Source organism: Anarrhichthys ocellatus, unplaced genomic scaffold (assembly GCF_004355925.1).
Source record: "Anarrhichthys ocellatus isolate YVR2014 unplaced genomic scaffold, GSC_Weel_1.0 scaffold9, whole genome shotgun sequence".
In the NCBI taxonomy this organism is placed as follows: Eukaryota; Metazoa; Chordata; class Actinopteri; order Perciformes; family Anarhichadidae; genus Anarrhichthys; species Anarrhichthys ocellatus.
This window is the reverse complement of record NW_022280039.1, coordinates 10,869,446-10,890,142: the sequence shown is the minus strand read 5'-3', so window position 1 is coordinate 10,890,142 and position 20,697 is coordinate 10,869,446. Positions and strand designations below refer to the sequence as shown.

The window sequence follows — 20,697 nt, the reverse complement described above, 5'->3', positions numbered from 1 at the left end:
TGTGTGTGTGTGTGTGTGTGTGTGTGTGTGTGTGTGTGTGTGTGTGCGTGCGTGTGTTTGTGTTTGTGTTTGTGTGTGTGTGTGTGTGTGTGTGTGTGTGTGTGTGTGCGTGCGTGCGTGTGTGTGTGTGTTTGTAGGTGTCCCCTCTGGCTTTGTAGCTTGTTTTGACAAGTTCTTTTTTAAATGTGAGTGCTTATGTGCATCTACCTGTATGTGGATACATCTCTATGTGAGTGTGAGAGTGTCCACGTCCAGTATTTCCTGGATCAATGTGTGAGAGTTTGTGCTTCTGTCTTCTCTACCGGTTTGGCACACACTTACAAAGAGCTGCCTGGCTTTAATCCCATTACTTTCATTCGCTGCACCTTTTTAACCGCTGCCGTTGAAAGCCGACTCAGGTGGATCAACCTACACAGTTTTGGATGCCAAAGATCGGAATTCCTGCAGAGGAGGCTCAAATATAGCGATTTGCTGCAAGCATTTCTCAAAGTATCTGTCACACATGATGATATTTCCAAGGCAACGTGATGTTGTATCAACAGTTCCCACATGTTCTTCACTTTGCATGGCAGATTAGGTCAGAAGTGTCACTGCGTACTTTGTGTAACGAAAATAATCTGGTGACTGAACACAATTTAAAAGATAAATAGAGGTGGCTGCTGAACTTTAGCCAAGCAGAACTGAAATATTCTGTTTATCTAAAATAAACATTGAATTTACCTGTTCAATCGTGAATTGCAGGTTACAAGGTTAAACACTCATCTTTATCTATCTACAATTCTATTTCTTTTCCAAACACCTGTGGTATATCTCCGCCTGACTCTTGCATTTTTTTTAAATGTATTTTATGCGTTGAAGGAAAGCCCAAAAGATAAGGTGCAGCATGTGTTTGAACTTTGTGATCAGACGGTGGAAGAGCAAAGCTGAGACTGAGAGATGTTGTGAGTTTTCACTGCAGTAGGTAGAACCTCGGGACCCCTCTAGCTATCCCACCATTTTCCAGTCTGAGTAGCATGCTTGACTGAAGCCCGCTGTTTGAATGGCTTGCGTGTTCATGTGTATAGGAGCTTGTGTGTATCCCATTAGACTTTTGACTGACCTATTTCAGACAACTGTCCATTTAGCTCGTTTTTTTCTAGGCCGATATCCTGGACCTTTGTGGTTTGGGGAGGAGAGAGGAGAGCAGCCCACAAGGTCTGTGCGAGGAGTCGGGCTCGTCCCTTATCTTCGGTGAAATTAGGCCAGCTTTTGTTCCAGATGGGTTTGCCATGTGATGGTTCAGCCTTGTTTTTGTCAAGGACCCAGTACTGTGCAGCGTGTAACTCATCCTTTGCGACGTGCGGCCCATTTCCAAACAGCAGAGAGCTTCGCCCGTATCAAATGCATGTCTTACATGAGCGTCCCTCTTTCTGTGTGGACATTTAAAGTCCAGCCCCCCGTAATGTAAGAAAAGGAGATGAGGTCTGCTGTGAGACGTGAAAACATTGCCTGCTCAGTGGAGACAGTTTCTCCCTGCAGGGATACCGGGGAGCTTTCAGAAACGAACGCTGGTGCCTCACCTTCCTGCGGTTCCTGCTCTCAACCTGCTGCTGTTTGAAAGATTCAGCTGCCAAGTGAGAGAATCCCGATGCTCTCTCGGTGTCGGTGTTGTCAATCCGCGCCTGGCAACAAAAGGCACAGCGGTGTGCCAGAGAAAGAGCAACAGGGCTCTTTGTTTTCAATTCGTCTGGCTTTTGTTTTGTCTGCTTTTTTTTTTTTTTTTTTGCTTACGTTTGATGTCGCGTGGTCGGTAGTCGGTGGCCACTCGCTGAGGCACCTGGAGCCTGCCAGTGGTCGGTCTGTTATCCAGCTGGGTTCCCTGTCATCTGGGGTCATGCCACCCTGGTGATGGTGACACACCCTGCTGGAGTGTGCACTGCCAGGCAGGTCACATGAGGCCAGAAACACATAGTTGGACAGGGTGGATTTTAGCGTGGGTCACGACCGTTGTTGATCCTAGTAATCCCTCGTGGCAGCAGTTATCATGTGGTGGAATTATCTAAACACTTCAAAAAGGCGCGCTGTCAAAGCACATCGACAACTATACAAATTGAAATTTCCACGGTGTGTCACGGTGGACGCTGGTTTTGAGGCCCTTCTCGCTTCCCAGGCCACTAAATGCTTAGCGAAGCATGACTTTTCTTTTATGAAATTCCGTTTCCTCTGTGCTGTAGGTCAGTTCCTTACTGATTTATTTACATCAAACCTCAGTCCGTAAGGCGGAGAAGGATTCTTATGAGGTATGAGGGGTTTATTGGTGGAGCCTCTGGCCAAACTAGTAGGTTCAAAGAGGTAAAACTCCAGCAGCATTTGCAGTGTATGGAACAACTTTATTGTATTTCGACTTGTGGTCTTCATCAGGGTCATTGTGCTGGAAATAACTACTCTGATTCTACAAACCAGTAGGTTCACAAGATAAAAAAAATAGCGTTAGTTAGTTAGTTGGTTATACAGAAGTTCAGAAGTTCAGATGTCCTTTCCTGAAGGCCGAGAGAAAAATCTGGTTTCTTGAGGTCAGTCCCTCTAAAATGAGCTCCGTTTTACTCACTTGTGATATCCATTCATATTACTGATTGACTAAATAGCAAAGGATTTGCTGTTGAGATTTTGAAGAAAATCCTGTTTTTCAAAACAGGTTTTTGTAAAACATTTTTAAAGCTGTGGTTACAAATTTCAAGCATAACTGTACTGTGTGTTTAACTGTTGTGACATCTGCAGATGTCAAAATGATTGTTAACTTGACCGTTGACAATGTGATAGTTCCTGTTTTTCTGTTTCTTTTGGTGTGGCTCCTTTAGGCTGTCGAGCATTTGCTTCACAGTGTGCCTCGGTTGAATTTCATTGACGTGGAGAGGAACTGTACAGGTTAAGGCCTCGAGCGTTTGCCGAGACAAAGACGCTTTGATCTGCATGACCGGCGCTCATCTCTGAACAGCATACTGTATAACCAAGAAAAACTTGTTGTTCCACTGTCTCTTGCTGCAGAAAAGAGACTTGCAGCAGCTGCGAGGCTTTCCATTAATGGGACAATGCCCTTTTAGAAACACATTTAAACTCCGACGTCTTCCACCTTTCAGCTTGCAGGAATCAAGTTTGATTTTGTGAGGAATCTGACTCGCTGGTACCGATGACAAGTATGAACAATAACTATGTAGAAATAGCTGATGGTCTTGTTTACATATGTAGGTCATATAGAGTCTTCATGATTACATTGTTTCATAACCAGTTCAAAAAGTTCAACACAGTAACTTATGCAGGACTTTTTCATAATGAAGATAGGACCTGTTAACAGGATGGACTAATAAACATTTTCCTTAAGTAATATATTTTCTATAAATAATGTTCTATCAATAAAGTAATTATCATTATTTTGGCGTACAATACCTGCTGTGTTGGGTATTAAGTCTCATTATATGGAAATAAATTCCCGTAAGCTACTTTATGGTATTTTATGATCTTTCTTTGTTATAAAACCATCAATGTGTTAGCACCTGAACTTTTAAGATACTTGATGACTTGAATTCCTCACTTAAAGTAGGCTATACTTTAACAATTCAGGGAACATCTGATTAACCTTGTCTGTCACCGTGCAACAATAGTCTTAATACCGGAGGCACCACATCCATCTTGCAAGCTAACCAGCCACACCTTGAAGACATTAGAACAAAGTAGTTATGTGTTTGGCCCAAGGTTTTATTGCGGAACGCTGACGAAAATATGCTGTGATGAGATATTGCCTTCATTAAGAGTGATTTATGAAGCCGCTAAATGGCACTTTGAAGTTGTGAGACACTTGAGAAGGCCGCCAGCTTGAATGAATCTGACCAGATATCCATGTCCAAGTTGCTTGTGCTCAATGTTTTTGGATGAAACTGAGCAGTCAATGGGTCTACAGGTCTTTTTTTTTTATTTCACTCTGGCTCAATTGCTGTAAATGTCCATCTTTTTTTTTTATTTCACTCTGGCTCAATTGCTGTAAATGTCCATCTTTTTTGCTCAAGCACAAGCTGTTAAATTTACAGTTTTATGAAGTAAAAAAAAACACCACCCCTTCTTTGCAGTGTGCAGATTCTTGCTGGGTCAAAGTATGAACACTTGAAACAGAAACAGTGAAACATATCAGGTAGCAGAGCTGTGAAATAGGGCTGCGATTAAGGATTATTTCCTTTATTGGTTGGATTATTTCTCTGGATGGATCGTCAGTTGGTTGGTAGTGACTAAGGTGATCCCCTGATTTTCAGCGCCACCATGAAGTTTACATTTTGGATTTCTAGTTAAATGCTTCCAGAACTATTTATCTGATTTGGTACAAACATCATTTATGGTCCCCAGAGGATGAATCCCAATGTGATCCCCTGAGTTTTCTTCTACCTGCTGATCAAAGTTATCACTTATCCAGTGAAATTCCTCCACATCTACTGGATGTATGGAAGTTCACAGACACAAAATTTATTTCCAGAGTAAGATGCAATTTTCTGCAATAAGTCAAGACCGTATTAGGCGAGTCCGGATCAGTTCCAGGGAAATGCAAAGTGGATTTGGAGAAAAGAAGAGTTCTGAGAGGTGTCAAGACCAGACAGAAGCACAGCAAAATCAATGAATGTTCAAGACCAAAATGGGAAATAAGCAAGTCATGGCATGTAAAAAAATTGAGCCAGGTACCCCAGACGAGGTGTACCTGTCTCCCCGCACCAACTAGGTGCATCCAAAATAAGAGAACGTGGACCAGGTTGATGGGGAAAAAAGCATTTTTAAAAGAATTTATAATGGGCAGGAAAAGTGAAACGGTTGCTTGAGACATCGCTGAAACGAGAACAATTGCGAGTCGAAATAAACAAAAGGCCGAGACGAGCCGAACATGTCGGACATGTGGTCTGGAAACCGAGACCAGACTGAAGCACCACAGCCCTGCCTCGTGGCTGTTGTGGTAGCCTGAATCAGGGATGCTTTCAGGTTCTGTTATTGCAGTATTTATCTCACTCAACTGTCATTGTTTTCAGAGGCAGACTATTTCCCCTAGGTGGTCTTGTACCAGCTTTCACCACAATCAACCCTCCCAACCAGCACACTGAGGCAGGTTCAGGCATCACTGAGTCGAGAGGGCTGTGTGTGTGTCTGTGTGTGTGTTTGTTCCTGTGCTTCCGACGGGGTGAAAACCGGTCAGAGATTTCGACTTTCAAGGTGAGGACATTAAAAGTGAACCATTCCTTGCCTTTAAAAGAGGTTAAAAATGATGAGGAATAAGGTTGGATTGAGGTCAGGCATGTTGTGCTGATGGTTAAGTCTTGGCAAGGCCGTCGTACTGTTGTGTTTTTTTTTCGTCACGCACATTTAAAAAATGGAAAAGGAAGTTTAAAACAACTCGGCAAAATAGGAACTTGTTAAAACTCAAAGACAGATTTCTAACAGATGATCCCAGAGAGCAAGAACAAAAGCTTATCATGCGGCTCCCCATAAAACAGCCTCATTCATAAAGAGCTAATGGAAACAATATTTGTGTGTACTCGCATGCTACCAGTGTCCAAAATTAGCCGCACCGCCCCAGGCTTGTAAATATAGAAATTACCCGGCAAGATTATTTCCTTCCAACCGAATTAATTAGTAAATTCAGAGGTTTAACTTAAAACCTGCGCACTCGTACAATGGAAGTTTTTGTCTTGATCTTTTACATGGCCTCCACATGGGTATGAAGTTCACTTTCTGCTTAGTCATGTTAACCATCTACACACTGGAGAAACAGGAGAGATGTTTAGCCACTACAGATTTAGAGCAGCGAATCAGGAGCCTGTGACAAAGCCATATTTTTACTACATATTGAGTTCTCTAAAAATGAAGATCCTGCACATTTTGTATGGTTATGTGGCGCTTGCCGTGTGCTAATTTTTGCGTATGTGTCAGCTTGAGGCGTCCCCTTTCACCTGTATCAAGCCTGTCCTTACTGGAGAGCCTTGAACACACTCATTGTTATTTTGCTCTGACCCCTGACCTCCTCATAGCTCCACCCACACCTGCCCTTAGGGGAAATACCTGCCTGCAGTGATGTGAGGAAACTCTCAGACAGAAATTAGAGAGTAGAAACTCTCACAAAAACAAGCCACAGGACGTCAGGTAGATTTAATCTCTCTCTAGCCTCTCTCTCTCTCTGGTTCCTTCCTTCTCTCAACATGGCTGGGGTTAAATCAGCCTGGGCCATTAGGGAATTAAAGGTATTGATTACGAGGCAAGCCTGTTGTGTAGAATGTTTGCTAATGAGAACAAGTAGATGGCCATTGTTTAGTGCTCGTCTTAGGAAAGAGGAGGAGACGAATAGAGGGTCACCCAATTTAGCTCTCAGGAATGAAGGCTTGAAGCCAAATGCAGACCAGCATTGTTCTGAGCAGGTGCAATAAATGTCATTTTATTATTGGATATTGTTAAGCTAGTCTAATTCATGTTCACAGTGTATGATGTGTGTGTTGTGGCCTTTTGCCCGTTTTGATAAAAATGTCTTAGCATAGTTAATTTAGTTTGTAATTGCGGAAGGTGAGACGGTGATAAAGCAACCTCTACAGCCATGCTAGCAGCTCTGTGAGGCTGTTCTTAGGAAGAGCAGCGCTTTGAGCTAAATGCTAATATCAGCGTGCTTGCATGATCACAGCAACAATGTTAAAATGCTGAACTTTAGCAGCTATAATGTTTATAATATGTTCACCATCTAGAGTTTAGCATGCAAACATCTTGCTGTTTTGATGGAGGTATGAATTTGTGTACCAATTTTCATGACTATCCATCGATTATTTGTTGAGATCATTTACTAATACTAGACAAATATTAGTCTGCTGGTGGCATGAGATGCCGTGGGAGCAAGCTGTCAATCACAAGGTGTCACGCCCTAAAGCATGCCCTGCTTTGTATTGTATTTCCCTCTAAATGGACCATCATTTACTAAATGAACATCATGCTGTATTGAGTCGCCCTCTGATGGCTATTAGAAAGAATTCAAGTTTAAGGCACTGCCGCATTGGCCTCACTTAGACCCTGAGGTTAGACTGACTGACCATCCCTAGAGCCACGGTGCTAGCGTGGCTGAAAGTGATGGTTGTTGGTATGACCCACAGCGTGGTCCAGAGCCAGATGGCAACTCCTGTCAAGATTGAAATAAAATGTACTATTCGTGGTCTTCATTATTCTTTATTATGGTTTTCCATTGACCAACATTGTGGCTCTTGATAAGGTATCTTAAAAAGTATCGGCAGGGTTTCATGAAATATGTTATGGATATTCATGGTCAAAATAGGATAAATGTTTTGATGAATGATTTTCCAGTAGTAATAGTTTATGCAATTGCATTCAATGGAACTGAGAAATCCATGAAAGGATTTGGGCAACAGCTAGCTTCCTTAGTTTCCTCAGTGTGGAACAGCGCACCACAAAGGCATCTCGGACTATTCCCATCCGCGCTCTATTTGGTCAACAAAAATAGAGTCTCATGACATTTGCTGACCGCATTCATGCTCTCCAGAGCATGAATGTTTTCGGGATATCTGATTTAATCACTCCATTAATTATTGTCAAAATGTCAACTCACAAGATGTAGTATATAATTTACAAAGCGCATTATTTCTTAATAAGGCCCTTTGATTAATGACTGCATGCCTTTTTCTCTGCTCCATCCCCAGAACAAAAAGCTACATGTTTAGTTTTAGGGCTGATTAGACTCGAGAAAACAATCAGCGTGCTATTGGTCATTACTTTCATTGTCATTACTGGCGTTTTAAGCAGTTAGTCTTGTGTTACCTACACTCAACAGTGTCTGGGACCTTGCTTTTTTTTCGTCAATGACATGCAGATAACCAGGACAACCTGCCACAGTGGACAAACAATAAGTCGATCTCTTTGAAAGTGAATGAAGATAAATGGAGGTGCACCGCTGTGCGTATCTAACGCCCGAGGTGGTCCTAAAGTGTCTGCTCGTCTTTTCATCTCCCAGTCACTTCGGTATCAAGTCCCCTGGGACTCCTCGGGACACTGACTATTTGGTTTGTCAGTGACGCAGTGTGGCGGCCATTTTTCATCTCTTCCCCTTATTGTTCTGCCCGGTCCCCGAGGAGGCACTAATTATTCATTTAAAGCGCCGGCTCTTCCCTCTAATTAGATGGTTAGTCACTCTCCCAGGGCCCCGGGCTGGGTCATTGATCTCCTCCATCTCAATCTCGTTGTAACACAGCCTCCACCACACACACACACACACACACACACACACACACACACACACACAGACATATTTAAATGGTATAAAAGAGGACATACAGATACAGTAAACATGCACGTGATAAACAAGAAACAGTGGAGGCTCTCTCTCTCGCTCTCACACACACTCACAGCCCAGCAGCGTGTTTTGAACATCCCACTAGCAAAGTCAGTCTGCCGGAGACAAATACTTCTCTCATTCTGTCCAATAATAAGCTCCTTATTGTCCAACTGCAAACTGTTCCCATTTACAGGCTGGATAATTTATGATCTCCATAGAAAAGCAAAGCATGAACCCCAACAGAAACACAGAATACCAACTCCCCCAGGACGAGCATTTCTGGAAACTGTATTGTTTGTGAGGAGGTGGGAGTTGCTATTCTGTGTTTCTGTTGGGGTTCATGCTTTGCTTTTCTATGGAGATCATAAATTATCCAGCCTGTAAATGGGAACAGTTTGCAGTTGGACAATAAGGAGCTTATTATTGGACAGAATGAGAGAAGTATTTGTCTCCGGCAGACTGACTTTGCTAGTGGGATGTTCAAAACACGCTGCTGGGCTGTGAGTGTGTGTGAGAGCGCATAAGATCTGAATTGTTAACCTGTTGGCGGTCCAGCAATGGGTCAGTGGGAGTGTTTCCAAGGGTTCAACATACCTGTGTTTCAAGGCTTCTAGCACTGTGCTTACAAAGTACTACTTCACCTCGTTGACCTCACTGCTGTAACACCACCTCTCTAATGTGGAAGCACTGATGACTGTAATTAAATTGTAATGAAGCAGCGGTGCTGCTTAAAGGGAGGATTTTGGCCACAGTGAATGTTAAGGTTCATTTCTTTCCAGTGTTTCCTCAAATAAATTCAGTTTGAGTTCTCTCTCGCTTCTATCAGAGATTGATATCTCTACTGTAGATTCAACTTTCCTATAACTCATGAGTGATATCAAAACTAAATCTCTTGAGATGTCAAACTGAGAAAATAATCCATGAAAGAGATCCCTGTCTACAAAAAAGCTTCGAGGGTAATGCGGCATGAAAAGAAAAACATTTAACTGTTAATGCGGTCTCAACGCTGTCAGAAGACAAAGCATGTGATAGTGGATCAAAATGTAAACAGTGAAAGAGGAGGTGACAGTTTTCCAGCTGCACTGGGATCAATGTATGAAAAAATTAGTCAAGAAAAGAGGAAGAAATTCTGGGAAAAGGGCAACATGACTGTAATCATCCATTATGGAAACCCCACTCCATTATCACCAACACAATGAAGGAGTCATCACAGTGGTGATGTCGTTTACGATCAGTCAGCCGCTTTGAAACTGACCTTTCATGCTCCCACATCCTGAATTCATCAGGCGATAACTGACAGCCCATTCAGGGTTCAAACAAACAACTAAAGAAAACGAAATCACCTGCTGACAAGAGTCACTTCTACCAGCCTGATAAATATGAATTAATTTAAATGTATGTAGGTGAAGGGGGAAAAGAAGGAAGGAAGGAAAAAGGTCAGAGTTTTTGTTCAGCCTAATTGTCGGTCATGTGACTCAAATCATTTCCTCCAAGTCTCAAGCAAGTTCTTCTTCTCTTGGTGAAGTCAAGTCAAGTTACTCCCCAGGAGTCTTACCTGTAATATCTGGCCTTTATAAAGGCAAGGTATTAATACCTAATAACCTAATAATAACAGCTAACAGAACTACCGGCACACACACTGCTGTACCTCATCCGCTGCAAAGCAGGCCGACAGTTTGGTGAGTTTAATTCTGCTTTTGGAAAAATAGTTTTAAGGGTCTTACATGACGACTTCGTGACGATTGCTTCCATACATCGCCACACGTTTCGAGTTTGAATGAAGTCTACTTGACAAAGCTTTACAGCCCATTGTATTCGTTCTATCAAACATTACAGCCGTGGACGTATCAGACCCGCCTGGTTGAGATCTGCACTCTTCTGAGTGCACCTTTTTAGCTTTTGTAAGAGTTTGGTATAATTAGAAGTTTGTTTGTAGAAGTTGTAATGCCTTACATTAAGGATTATAAGAAAGCCAAAGTTCTCAAGTGGTAAATATTTTGTGAAATTGGTAAAAAAATAAAAAATAAATTAAAAAAAAACACAAAATGATGAATTTGGCCACACATTCAATCCCAGCTGTACTCTCTGCTACGGACATATTTCAGTTTGTTGAGAAAAAGTATTGATGTTTAATACACTGCCTTAATTCTGGTGGTTTATTAAATGTTTTTTCAAGCTCTCAGGCGCTTGTATCTACATTTGTTCAGTGTCATCATGGCTTCCCTTGGAGATTTTAGGATTAGGACCGACTGTGAAAATAGCTTTTCTACTGAAATCCTCCAGTGTTTCAACTGTGATTATAAAGCAGAGACTTTAAAGGTTCACTGCTCCTTCAGGCTTCATATTCTCTCTCTCTCTCTCTGTGTGTGTCTCACCTCATCTTTTAAGTGAAAATATGTGGCACGCTGTGTTGCGTGGATACGGGCAAGCAGAGTCTGGCTGTTCAGAGTAAATCTATTTTGAAAAGAGAGACATATTAAAGTCCCATTAAAAAGAAAACATTTCTTTAACTCTCTCTCGCTCTCTACCTCCATTTCTTTCTAATTTATTTATTGGCTTCATTTTGCTCTTTCCCCTCTAGATATCATCAACATTTATAACCATAATTATGTTTCCTTTAAACCGCCGTTTGTTATATCCCTCTGTGTTCTTCTTTCCTCTGATGTGTTTTGGGTCGGCGCTGTTGTTGTGTCTGCTGCGTCAACAGAGGTGTCTCATTTTCCCTGCAAGACAGACACCCAAGAACGTTGTTGTTTCGCCGGCCGCCTCCTGTCTGCCACAGTGATGCATTGTGGGAAGGCTAACTAACTGCTTTTCCCGAGCTAAGGCAGCAGGCTGCCAGGCTTGTGATGAATCTGGCTGCAGTCAAGTCCTTGTTTAGTTCTCTGTGTCTGTTCTTTTCTCACTCCCCTCCCGCTGTGATCTCCTGAGGTTTTCAGAGGTCTGGTCTGGGCTGACTGAAGCATTTGTGCACCTTGTGTTTCCTCTATTTCTCCCCTCTGGCTTGTTAAAGTCTAAATTCCACCGACAGCTTTGAAGTGTGTTGAATGTGTTTGTGTGTTTTGTTTTGTTTTTTCTTTTATTGTACACAGTGATATTTGCACTTGTTGCGCCTGCAAAGCAGATGTTTTTAAGCAACAACACTTTGCTCTGGAGTTTTCAGACAATTTTACAACGATTGTTGTTTTTTTTTAAACAATGCATGCAGAGAAAGTGCAGGCAGAGGCTGACACCTTCTTCGTCTCCAGTTCCATAAAAACCTCCGGTGCTCTGGTGTGATACGATCCCACCACCTGCCTACCTTCAGGCAGCGCTTCACAGCCCCTGGGACGGGAAGAGGACAAAGACTGATACATTGATTCGCCCGCAATCTTCCTGTCACAGCCAAATGAAAAAGGAGCACTGTGCCTTTAATCTTGCTGTTGAGCCCTGCAGTGGCATTTTCTCCTCCGCTTTTCAAAAAGCTCCGCCGAAGTGGTACCTGGCTGCCTGCCTTGCTCTGAGGGAGGTTGCTGGTTCCCAACCAGGTGTTTATCTCTGCTCTCTTCTCATCTCCCCCTCCTGCACACTTCACTCGGCTTAATCCAGTGTATACTTAAGGCACGGATATAAAAGAAACTGCTGTCAGCACTGTTCCGTCTCACCGTGAAATATGAAGATTCTTATTACTGTCATGTTTGCCCTTAACCCGACATATAATCCAACCCTTATTTCTGCAAGTGTGCGGCGTGGAGTCTTGCTAAATGATTCAAACAACCATTTTAATCCATTTATAAAGCTTTGGCATGCTTGTGGCTGTAAAAAAAAAAAAAAAAGGAATATTTCACATGATTTATTGCTGGTCTGAGGGAGTCTGAGGACTTTGTCTTCAAGTAATCTGTCAAACACAGTTCAGCAGCAAATCTGCAGCTGCAGCTAAAATCTCCGGTTACTTTATGGTCAGCAAACGTGGGTGAAGCGCGGCGGAGCAGCCCTCTCTCCTCCTTCACGTTTCCAGTCCGTGGTGGACATTGTTGGGGAATCTAAAACATTTTCTCCCAAAAGCCTTTGTGCCTCATTCTTACGTAAACAACAAGAATCTGCAGCATCTGTTGCGCATGCAGAGGAGCTTTCGTGCCAGCCAAAAATAGTTAACATTGGCAACAATTCACGTGTGTGGTCTTTATCAAGGTTACTTCAGTTCATGAAGGCAGTTTTGAGAGAAACCCCTCTACATTGATGTTATACATATTCAAATTGCATGCTAATCCTTTTTTTTTCTTTTTCTTTTGCAGAATGACAATATATATTCCCAAGTGTAATAACGACAAGCGTGTAAATTCAAGTGTTTTTCTATTTCTTTCTGCCAAAAAAACTGTTGTTCCAGTTGTTCACTGGTGGAACTTGCTGTCATCAGACGGAGCAGCTTTCAATATGCAAATGTGTGAGGAAAGAAGACAACTGAGCCGCTCCAGAGATGTTCAGTTCTAGGACAGTGTTGGTGTTTTGGTACAGAATCAGGGGACAAACAGCTCCACTGTTGTCAGACGAGCTTCCACAAAGCAGGACTGCTGTTGCAAACAAATAGACAGGACATGCCCTTGTGTAATATCCAACTTATGATCAAATGTCCTTTACACATATGTGAGGAAACGGCATTGCCGAGTCCTCTGCTTGCATTCATGTTTGAATTTCTCAAAATAGGATTAGCTCTCCTGTCCCGGGCCTACTCGGAGAAATTCACCATCTTTGTTCTAAATTTGATAGGTTTAACGTTGCAAAAATGATTTTATTATCTGACTTGACCTGTTTCTGTAGTGTTTTGATTTCAAGCTCAGGAAATCTCAAAAAGCCTGCAAGAAATTAGATTTAAAACTGGAAGCATCAGTCAGTTTGAGCTCCGTATTAAAGTTGGTTTGTGCGTCAGTTAACTTGCACATGCACACATGAAATTGAAGAGGCTTGATAAAGAACAAGGCTGTTTTGTAATGTCACATGCTTGTGATTTTTGCATTCACGTTGTTCCTCGGAGCATTCACAACTATTTTGGACACAGTCTTTTTTCCCCCTCTTCTCTTTTCTGTCTTTTCCTAATGAGCATGTTTGTGCCCTACGGTCAGATGACACAAAGTCCAGTTAGACTGAAGAGCTTTGGGGGGCAGATTTTTCGTACTTGCAGTGAAAATGACTTACGGATTGTGCATTTACTTCTGTTTGTCAAATCCGTTTCACCTCAAAACATGGAAATGAAACAAAAATAAGCTTGTTCAAAATCGCAATGACAAACAAATCACAAATGGGCAATAGGCTGCTGGAGGCTTGGTTGGCACCTTCTGAGCTATTACCTTGAATTTAAAGGCTTTGGAGTGTTAAATCACTGCGCTGGATTTTGAAAGATTGCATAGTATTCGATAGACACACAGCGGATTAAGGGATGGATACGTCTGACATGAATATGATGTGAAGGGTGTCAACATCCTTCTTCCATCTGTATGATCTGTGATCCAGCTGCGATTGTTGGCCTATTTGTGTCACGCGTCCCCAGGTCTCACCTAACAAACATTTTCATGTTCAGTACTTATTGATGTGACGGGCTGCAACAACTGTCAAAACCAAGCGGGTATCAAAAAAAAAAGTAAACCTGAGATGTGGAAAGTGTAGTTGCTGCTTTTATTGTTTTATGAAAGCGCGGCCAAAGTTTTTCTCAGGTAGCATTCCAGAACTCTCTAACGTCACTGTGCTCTTGATGGGTTAAAATTAAACCTGCCTTTAATGAAGACCTAAGGTGTTGGACTTGGCCTCCCTCCAGATGTTGTTATTTGTCCAATGCCGTCTGAAAAAGGTGCTTTTTTCTTTTTTTCTCCGTTTATTGGCACATCAAACTCTCACACACACACACACACACACAGTCACACATGTAGAAAACATTATGTTCCTAATCTTATGCGACTTGTGCTCACATCTGACAGGGTACATTTTCTAGATTCCAGTTCTCTATCTCTCTCTCTATTTCTCTCTCTCTCGCTATGACTCAAACATCCACTTCACCCTCCTCCTCCTCCTCCTCTTTTCTTCAGGGACAAAATTGTTGACTTGGCTGTGGGCAAATTCACACCAAAACATTCAACAGAGGCCTGAATACTTTTTGAGTTTGTCACCATAGATTGCCTCATAGACCCACTCCCAAAACAACAAAGTGTTAATCACAAACTTGATTATAAAACTTGAGCAACTTAGACATAGCCATGAGGCACATGAGGGCTGAAGGCATGCTTGCATCCCTGCAATGAATCTATGGAGAAACCTGCATTTGGCAAAAACACGTTTTTATTTATGCAGGAAATGCTGATGACCAGCATATGAAGGCAGATTGCATCTAAATAGTTTGTGTGTAACTCAATTTATTCCCCCCCCTCCTCTTGTCTCCCTACAGTGCCTGGGAACCTGGGCTGCTTCAAAGACAGCGGTGACCCACCGACCCTGTCCGGCACCAGCGAGACCTCCAACAAACTCACCATCCAGAACTGTATCAGCTTCTGTAGGAAGCAGAGATACAAGGTGAGATTTGAACCTGAAGTGGATACGTATAAACCTGTAACCCAAGAGATGTTCAGCATTATATCTTAACTCCGAAAGCTGGCAGCTCCTGTCAGAGAAAACATTGAAAACATTACAAACTATTGACTCCTTCGTCCCGGCGATCGTACTGAAAAGTCCGAACGTGTCCCCTAATTGGACGAAAAAAAAGTCCCCAGTCAGTAGCCAGTGTCTTGCCTAAAATAGACACGAGCTGGCCAGAGCAATAGTCAAGCTTTCATGTAAATCATCTGCATTTACAGGCAATTTCCTGACAGTTATCGCCGCGGTGCCAAGTTTAGTCTATACCCTCTTTATTCAGCCATCAAACGTTCTGTTTCAAACCAACCAGCGGATGACAAATCATCACAGCAATCAATGCTGACAGCTGGAAATGAAGGGTTATTAGCCCACTGGGCACCTCCTCTTCAGTGCGTTTTCTCATCTCTGTATCTGGCATGCCATTGTCCCAGCTATAAACATTGCCAGGTGTTCATTTTCTGTCTCAGTAGATCCGGTTCATCTCTGTCTGCATTGACAGATACTGACAGAACCCCCACCCTCACAATTCAGCAGATGTTACAGGATGTGGCGGCAGACTGGCATCGCCTGCCTACCCTTGGACCGTCACTCGTCCTTAATGCGCATGTGAGACATCGGCGCCTCGGAAAGCACGCATCCCTTGTGACGTTCTGACAAAGAGCATGCCTGATGAGTTAGACAGCAATCCATCGCTTGTTTGCTTCTGCCAGAAGTATTCACGTTGGTGTTACTTCATCAGATAGAATAATGCAACAAGGACGTAGCTTGATACGTCTTGGCGCGAGCAGAGGGCTTCATAAATTCCGATTCCATGACAAAAGACGCGGAGTGGGAAATGATGCAGTACCTTCGGTTGTGTGAATTCATTTAGGGCCTGAATGTGGGACAATGGTGTCCTTTTTGAAAGAAGGACAATAGCTCTTTTGAGAACAAGCAGCCAGTGGTGGCGAGGTCAAGACGTGTGAAGGTTTTTTGACGTTTGGCATTCCCGCTCCGACGCTTTCGGGAACGGTTTACTAACAGTTTTGATTTGAGAGATAGATGGGTGCTATTTCTGTGAGGTTTATTTCCTACACCCTGTGTGCAGCTGTGTGTTTGAAAGAAGTCTTCTAATCAGCTGAGAGGTTGTGGTTTTCCAGACTCGGATTACAGCATCTTGTAATCATGAGAGAAAGAGCAATTAGGGCATTTTAGACTCAAGTCGCTTTAATTTCAAAGAGAGAAGGAGCTGCATGCAGTGAACTGTTTACTAAGTGTTAACACACATTCTGCTGATATGAGACAAACAACCCATAAAAGTACTTTTATTTGAATGTGTTGTGTATTTGCAAACTTATTTTATTTTTATGCAAAGTTGTTATGTAATCATGTATAGTTTTATGGAGAAAAATTCCATTTTGAATGTTTTTAGAGGGAATATCTAAAATCTTCATGTTTCATTCACAAAGTTTCGTCTCTCAGTCGTTGGCTTTTTTTCTCGCCGGCAACCATGCCAAATGAATTTACCATGAATGGCATTATGGGAAGTGTTACCCAAAGTTTGTTTTGAATTGCTGATGCAGTGATTTGCATAACTCCTTTTGTCTTTTTACAGCTCGCCGGCATGGAGTCAGGATATGCCTGTTTCTGTGGCAACGAAGTGGACCAGCGTGACCACGGCGAGTCGCCCAGCATGGAGTGTAACCATGTTTGCTTCGGCGACCACACCCAGCCCTGCGGTGGAGACGGCTGGGTCATCATCTTTGACAGTGAGTGTTAACTAGTGTCGCTGTGGGTCTGACTCTGTGATCTTTTCACATCTGTGCTGCGAGTTAGTATGAATTGTGCTGGGAAAATGCAACAAACTTTAATTGTAGGGTTTCCAAAAGTAATGAAAGTTAAATCAATTGTTCAAATACATCTGTATCTGTGGTAATAACCATTAGGGCTCTTGAGCCCCTGTCCCACTGGACCAAAAAGAAACACTAGAACCCACTAACATCTGACTTTGGCCTTCAGGAAAATGACTCTGCGGTAGTTACAGGGATTTATCAGTTCCGGTGCAATGCTATGAATATGGAATAAATAAAATCAACAGGGATTTTTACAACTATCATAATCTATTAACGTACAAAACTTACAATTAATACGCTCTCCTTAAAGCCACCGGACTCCAATGAGACAACAGTCATTTTACCTCGCTGATCATCGAAACACTTGACAGGAACAGAATAAAACTCATCAAAATCGTGTTTGTTAGTCTTTGCACTGTTCCAACAATCACCAAAATCTGGTTTGAGAGTTCGAAAGAGAGACTGAATAAGTAACAGATATTTTTTTTAAAACAAAAGAACCCACCATAATGTTTTTGCAGTTTACTAACCCTTCTTCTGGGCCCGGACAACGCATCCTATTCATTGAATGTGACACAGTAAGAAAAATAGAAGCAGAATGGCCAGGGTAGGCATACTTGCAATGGGAAAGGAGTCTATTGCCTTTTTAAAGCGGGTTTTCCCCCAATGGTTTGTTGAACAAGGCTTCAACAAACCTCCAGAAGGCACAGAAGCCCTCCTTCCCTCGCCATAACTGGGATCATACCTACAACCTTCAACATTAATGCACATCAGCATTTATTATGTTATATAATATTTGACATAATTATTGCCTGTTGGTCTTAGAGCTGCACTAAACAGCTTGTTAGTTTGAGATTGTCTAACTGAAGTTTTAAAAGTTTAAAGAACTATCCATCGCTTTCTCTCCTAATACCTATTCTGAATGCTTAACTCAAAGATACTGTGTTTACTGTGGATCAATCACTTCATGGCTCATATACCTCAGCCACTCTTACCAGGGAACTCATGAGACCAAAGATAACCCAGTTATCATCAGTCTCAACAGCTTCTAAGCTTTCAAAGCATCGCTGACTATTGTCCTCTCTTTGTTTGTGCTCTTTCTTCCAGCTCGAGTTGGGGCCTGCGGTGGAAACTACTCCTCTCCGTCCGGGGTGATCTACTCCCCGGACTTCCCCGACAAGTACGGGGCTGGCCGTGTTTGCTACTGGACTGTGCACGTCCCCGGATCCTACGCCATCCTCTTCAACTTCACCTTCTTTGAGATCTCCGACCAGACGGACATGGTGGAGCTCCTGGACGGCTACACCAACCACGTGGTGGCTCGCTTCGACTGGCGTAGCCCTCCGAGGGAGCTGGTGAACGTCACAGGCGACTACGTCATACTGTACTTCTACTCAGACCGCACCAACCAGGCCCAGGGATTTGCTCTGCTTTACCAAGGTAGGACTTCACTTGCTGTTCAGTGTTTCTGCTGAGAAAGGTTATGTACAATGAAGAACGGGTTTGTAAAATGTGTCAAAGCCTACACTCTTGGAAATAAGGGTACTAACTAGAACCATAAAGAGTTCTTTGGATGAAATGGGTTGTTAATGGAACTCTTAGTCTTATGAAGAACCCTTAAAAAAGGGTGTATGACAAAGAATGATTATGTTCGGTTTGAGTTCTAGCAAACATCCTGAACTACAGTACCCTCAAAACCACCGAGAGCCACATTTGCATAATCAGGTGCGTGCTGACTCGCTGGCTCCATGATGGAGTTTTGCATGGCAGCTCTGGTTTCGTGGACTAACGCCTGTTAGCTGTGGTGAGGCAGTTGTCACGCCACTGGCAGGCCCTTTTCTCTTTTCATTTGCTAGTCAATGTCTCACAGCCCCGGGTGATACTGCATATTTAAATCATGTTTTGTTTTTCTAGGAACTCGCTCTCTTATCAAGCTGCAGCAGGCTGCTGTGCTTCAGAGTGCTCCTTGGTGAATTGCACAACGAGTTTTTATGCCACCTATATACAAAACACTGTGATGCATCGCACCCTCTGATCATGATTTTCACTGTAGAGCAGACATACAGCTGGGGAACTATAGCTCACAGGGAGTTGAAGACCTCACAGCAAATGTGTTTTTATCTCTCTCCGGACTAATGTGGAAAATGTAGAAAGACTAATGTGGAAAAAGAAGAGCTTGTTTTTATATTACTGTACGTTCTCTGATACAGAGTCCCTGCCTGAATAGTCTGAATGCACCAAAATAAACTGTAATAGATAAATTTCTGGAGGCATGATAGTGTAGGTGACATTCAAGCTCACAGCTCGCTACACTGTGAGGCAATCTGTCCTCGCTCCTCCCTCTCTCTGCCTCCATTTGTAATCCCCTGTCATTTTTCTCACCGCTGGCGTTGTAGTAAAAAACAATATCAGAAGGTCATAATCCCCTGACCTCTGGACAGGCACGATCCTTTCTGCTCACGTCTTGGTTCTTGTTTTACGTGAGCCATCATGTAGCCAAGAAATGGAATCTGCCACATGATATGAGAAAGGTCACCTCCTGAAGTAATAGGTTGTTTTTTCTTCCCGAAAGATAGAGAGAAAAATACACAGTCACTTGGGTGTGGAGATAAATAATAGGAACAGAAACAGAAAGACAACAGTCAAACAAAGTTAAAGTAGAGGTAGCGGCACTAAATGCATCTTATATCTCCTCTGTGGCACGCTGAGCGGTCGAAGCAGTAATTTCAGAATAAATGCTCACAGATGACGGTCGACATCGGAGCATTTCAGCTGAGCCCGGGTTTTGAAGCGTGGTATTTTGTTTGCAAATGGGGAACATGTGGGAAGTTCTGGGAACATCACAGTCAGGTTGAACTGTTATGTGAAAAAAATAAAAGAAATCCCACACTGCTTTAACATCCAACCACCGTTCATGGATGACTGGATATCAAATAATATCTAGAATTAGTTTTGGGTGATTTAACCGAGGTGGGACACAGGATGGGTGGGTTTTACCATTCAGTTTGCAGTGCAGTAACTCATCTTACCACTAGGAGTCCTCCTTTATTCCGCTAAAGTTTCTGACTGTTAGTTTCTTCATAAGACATTTTCATAAAGCTGCTTTGAGAAACTCATATAGATTAATAATTGTACTGCATAAACCAGCGATGGTCACAAAAATAACTTTTATTTGTGTGTTTATGGCAGTTTATTGGAAAGTTAACACATTTTCAAAAAGCGTATTTTGGGTTTGATGAGTAATTCTGCCAGAGATTTGTGTAAACCGTCATCTCTGGTGTTATTGGACTGTTATCGCCCAACATCAAAATATGCTTTTAAAACGTTTGTTGTCCTCATATTTGAGCAGATCCTCGTGAGTCCTCTGGAGTGCCTCTTAACTTCTCTCATCTAGTTTTAGCGTTAAAAGGCTTTTAGTGAACAATTACTCTTTGACAAAAAGCATACTGTAGGCGTCCTAAAGTTAGGACCAGCATATCTCCTAACTCGGCTAATTAGGAAAAACTTTCAACTTTAGGATGTTTTGTGAATTCGGCCCCATTTGAAATATCTTGATTATTTCTGCTGTCGTACTCACTTGAAAGAGAAATGAACTAATCCATTCTTTGTGAGATGTGTTTGGGGACAAATTAGAAAATCTTATTTTACTTACTTTAGATGACTATAATCACAGATTGCTGATAGATTACTGAAATATTTCTCTTCACCAAAACCTCACTGCAAATTAACATGTCAGAAAAAAGTCTGTTAGCAAAGTCTGTTTCTCAGAAGCAAAGAAGAAAACTCTCAAAATCACACAGTGATTTTAAATAAATCACGTCTATGTTTAGGAGAAGTAAATGAAAGGCAGACTAGATCTTATTTAGGATATTGCTTCCCTCTGGGAACACATAAATGAGTTGAAATAGTCCGCACTCTCTGGCACTGTTGTTTTATGAA

The 20,697-nt window shown here is 42.3% G+C and overlaps 1 protein-coding gene across 4 annotated transcripts in view; it reads left to right on the top strand.

Moving 5' to 3' along the window:
- kremen1 (kringle containing transmembrane protein 1) overlaps window positions 1–20,697 on the top strand; it is a 79,204-nt gene that overhangs the window by 52,000 nt on the left and 6,507 nt on the right. For all 4 annotated transcript variants that reach the window (XM_031848894.1, XM_031848892.1, XM_031848891.1 and 1 more), the window contains 3 exons: window positions 14,742–14,866; window positions 16,521–16,674; window positions 17,866–18,198. In XM_031848894.1, coding sequence (XP_031704754.1) covers window positions 14,742–14,866; window positions 16,521–16,674; window positions 17,866–18,198 — 612 coding nt within the window. The remainder of the gene's footprint in view (window positions 1–14,741; window positions 14,867–16,520; window positions 16,675–17,865; window positions 18,199–20,697) is intronic.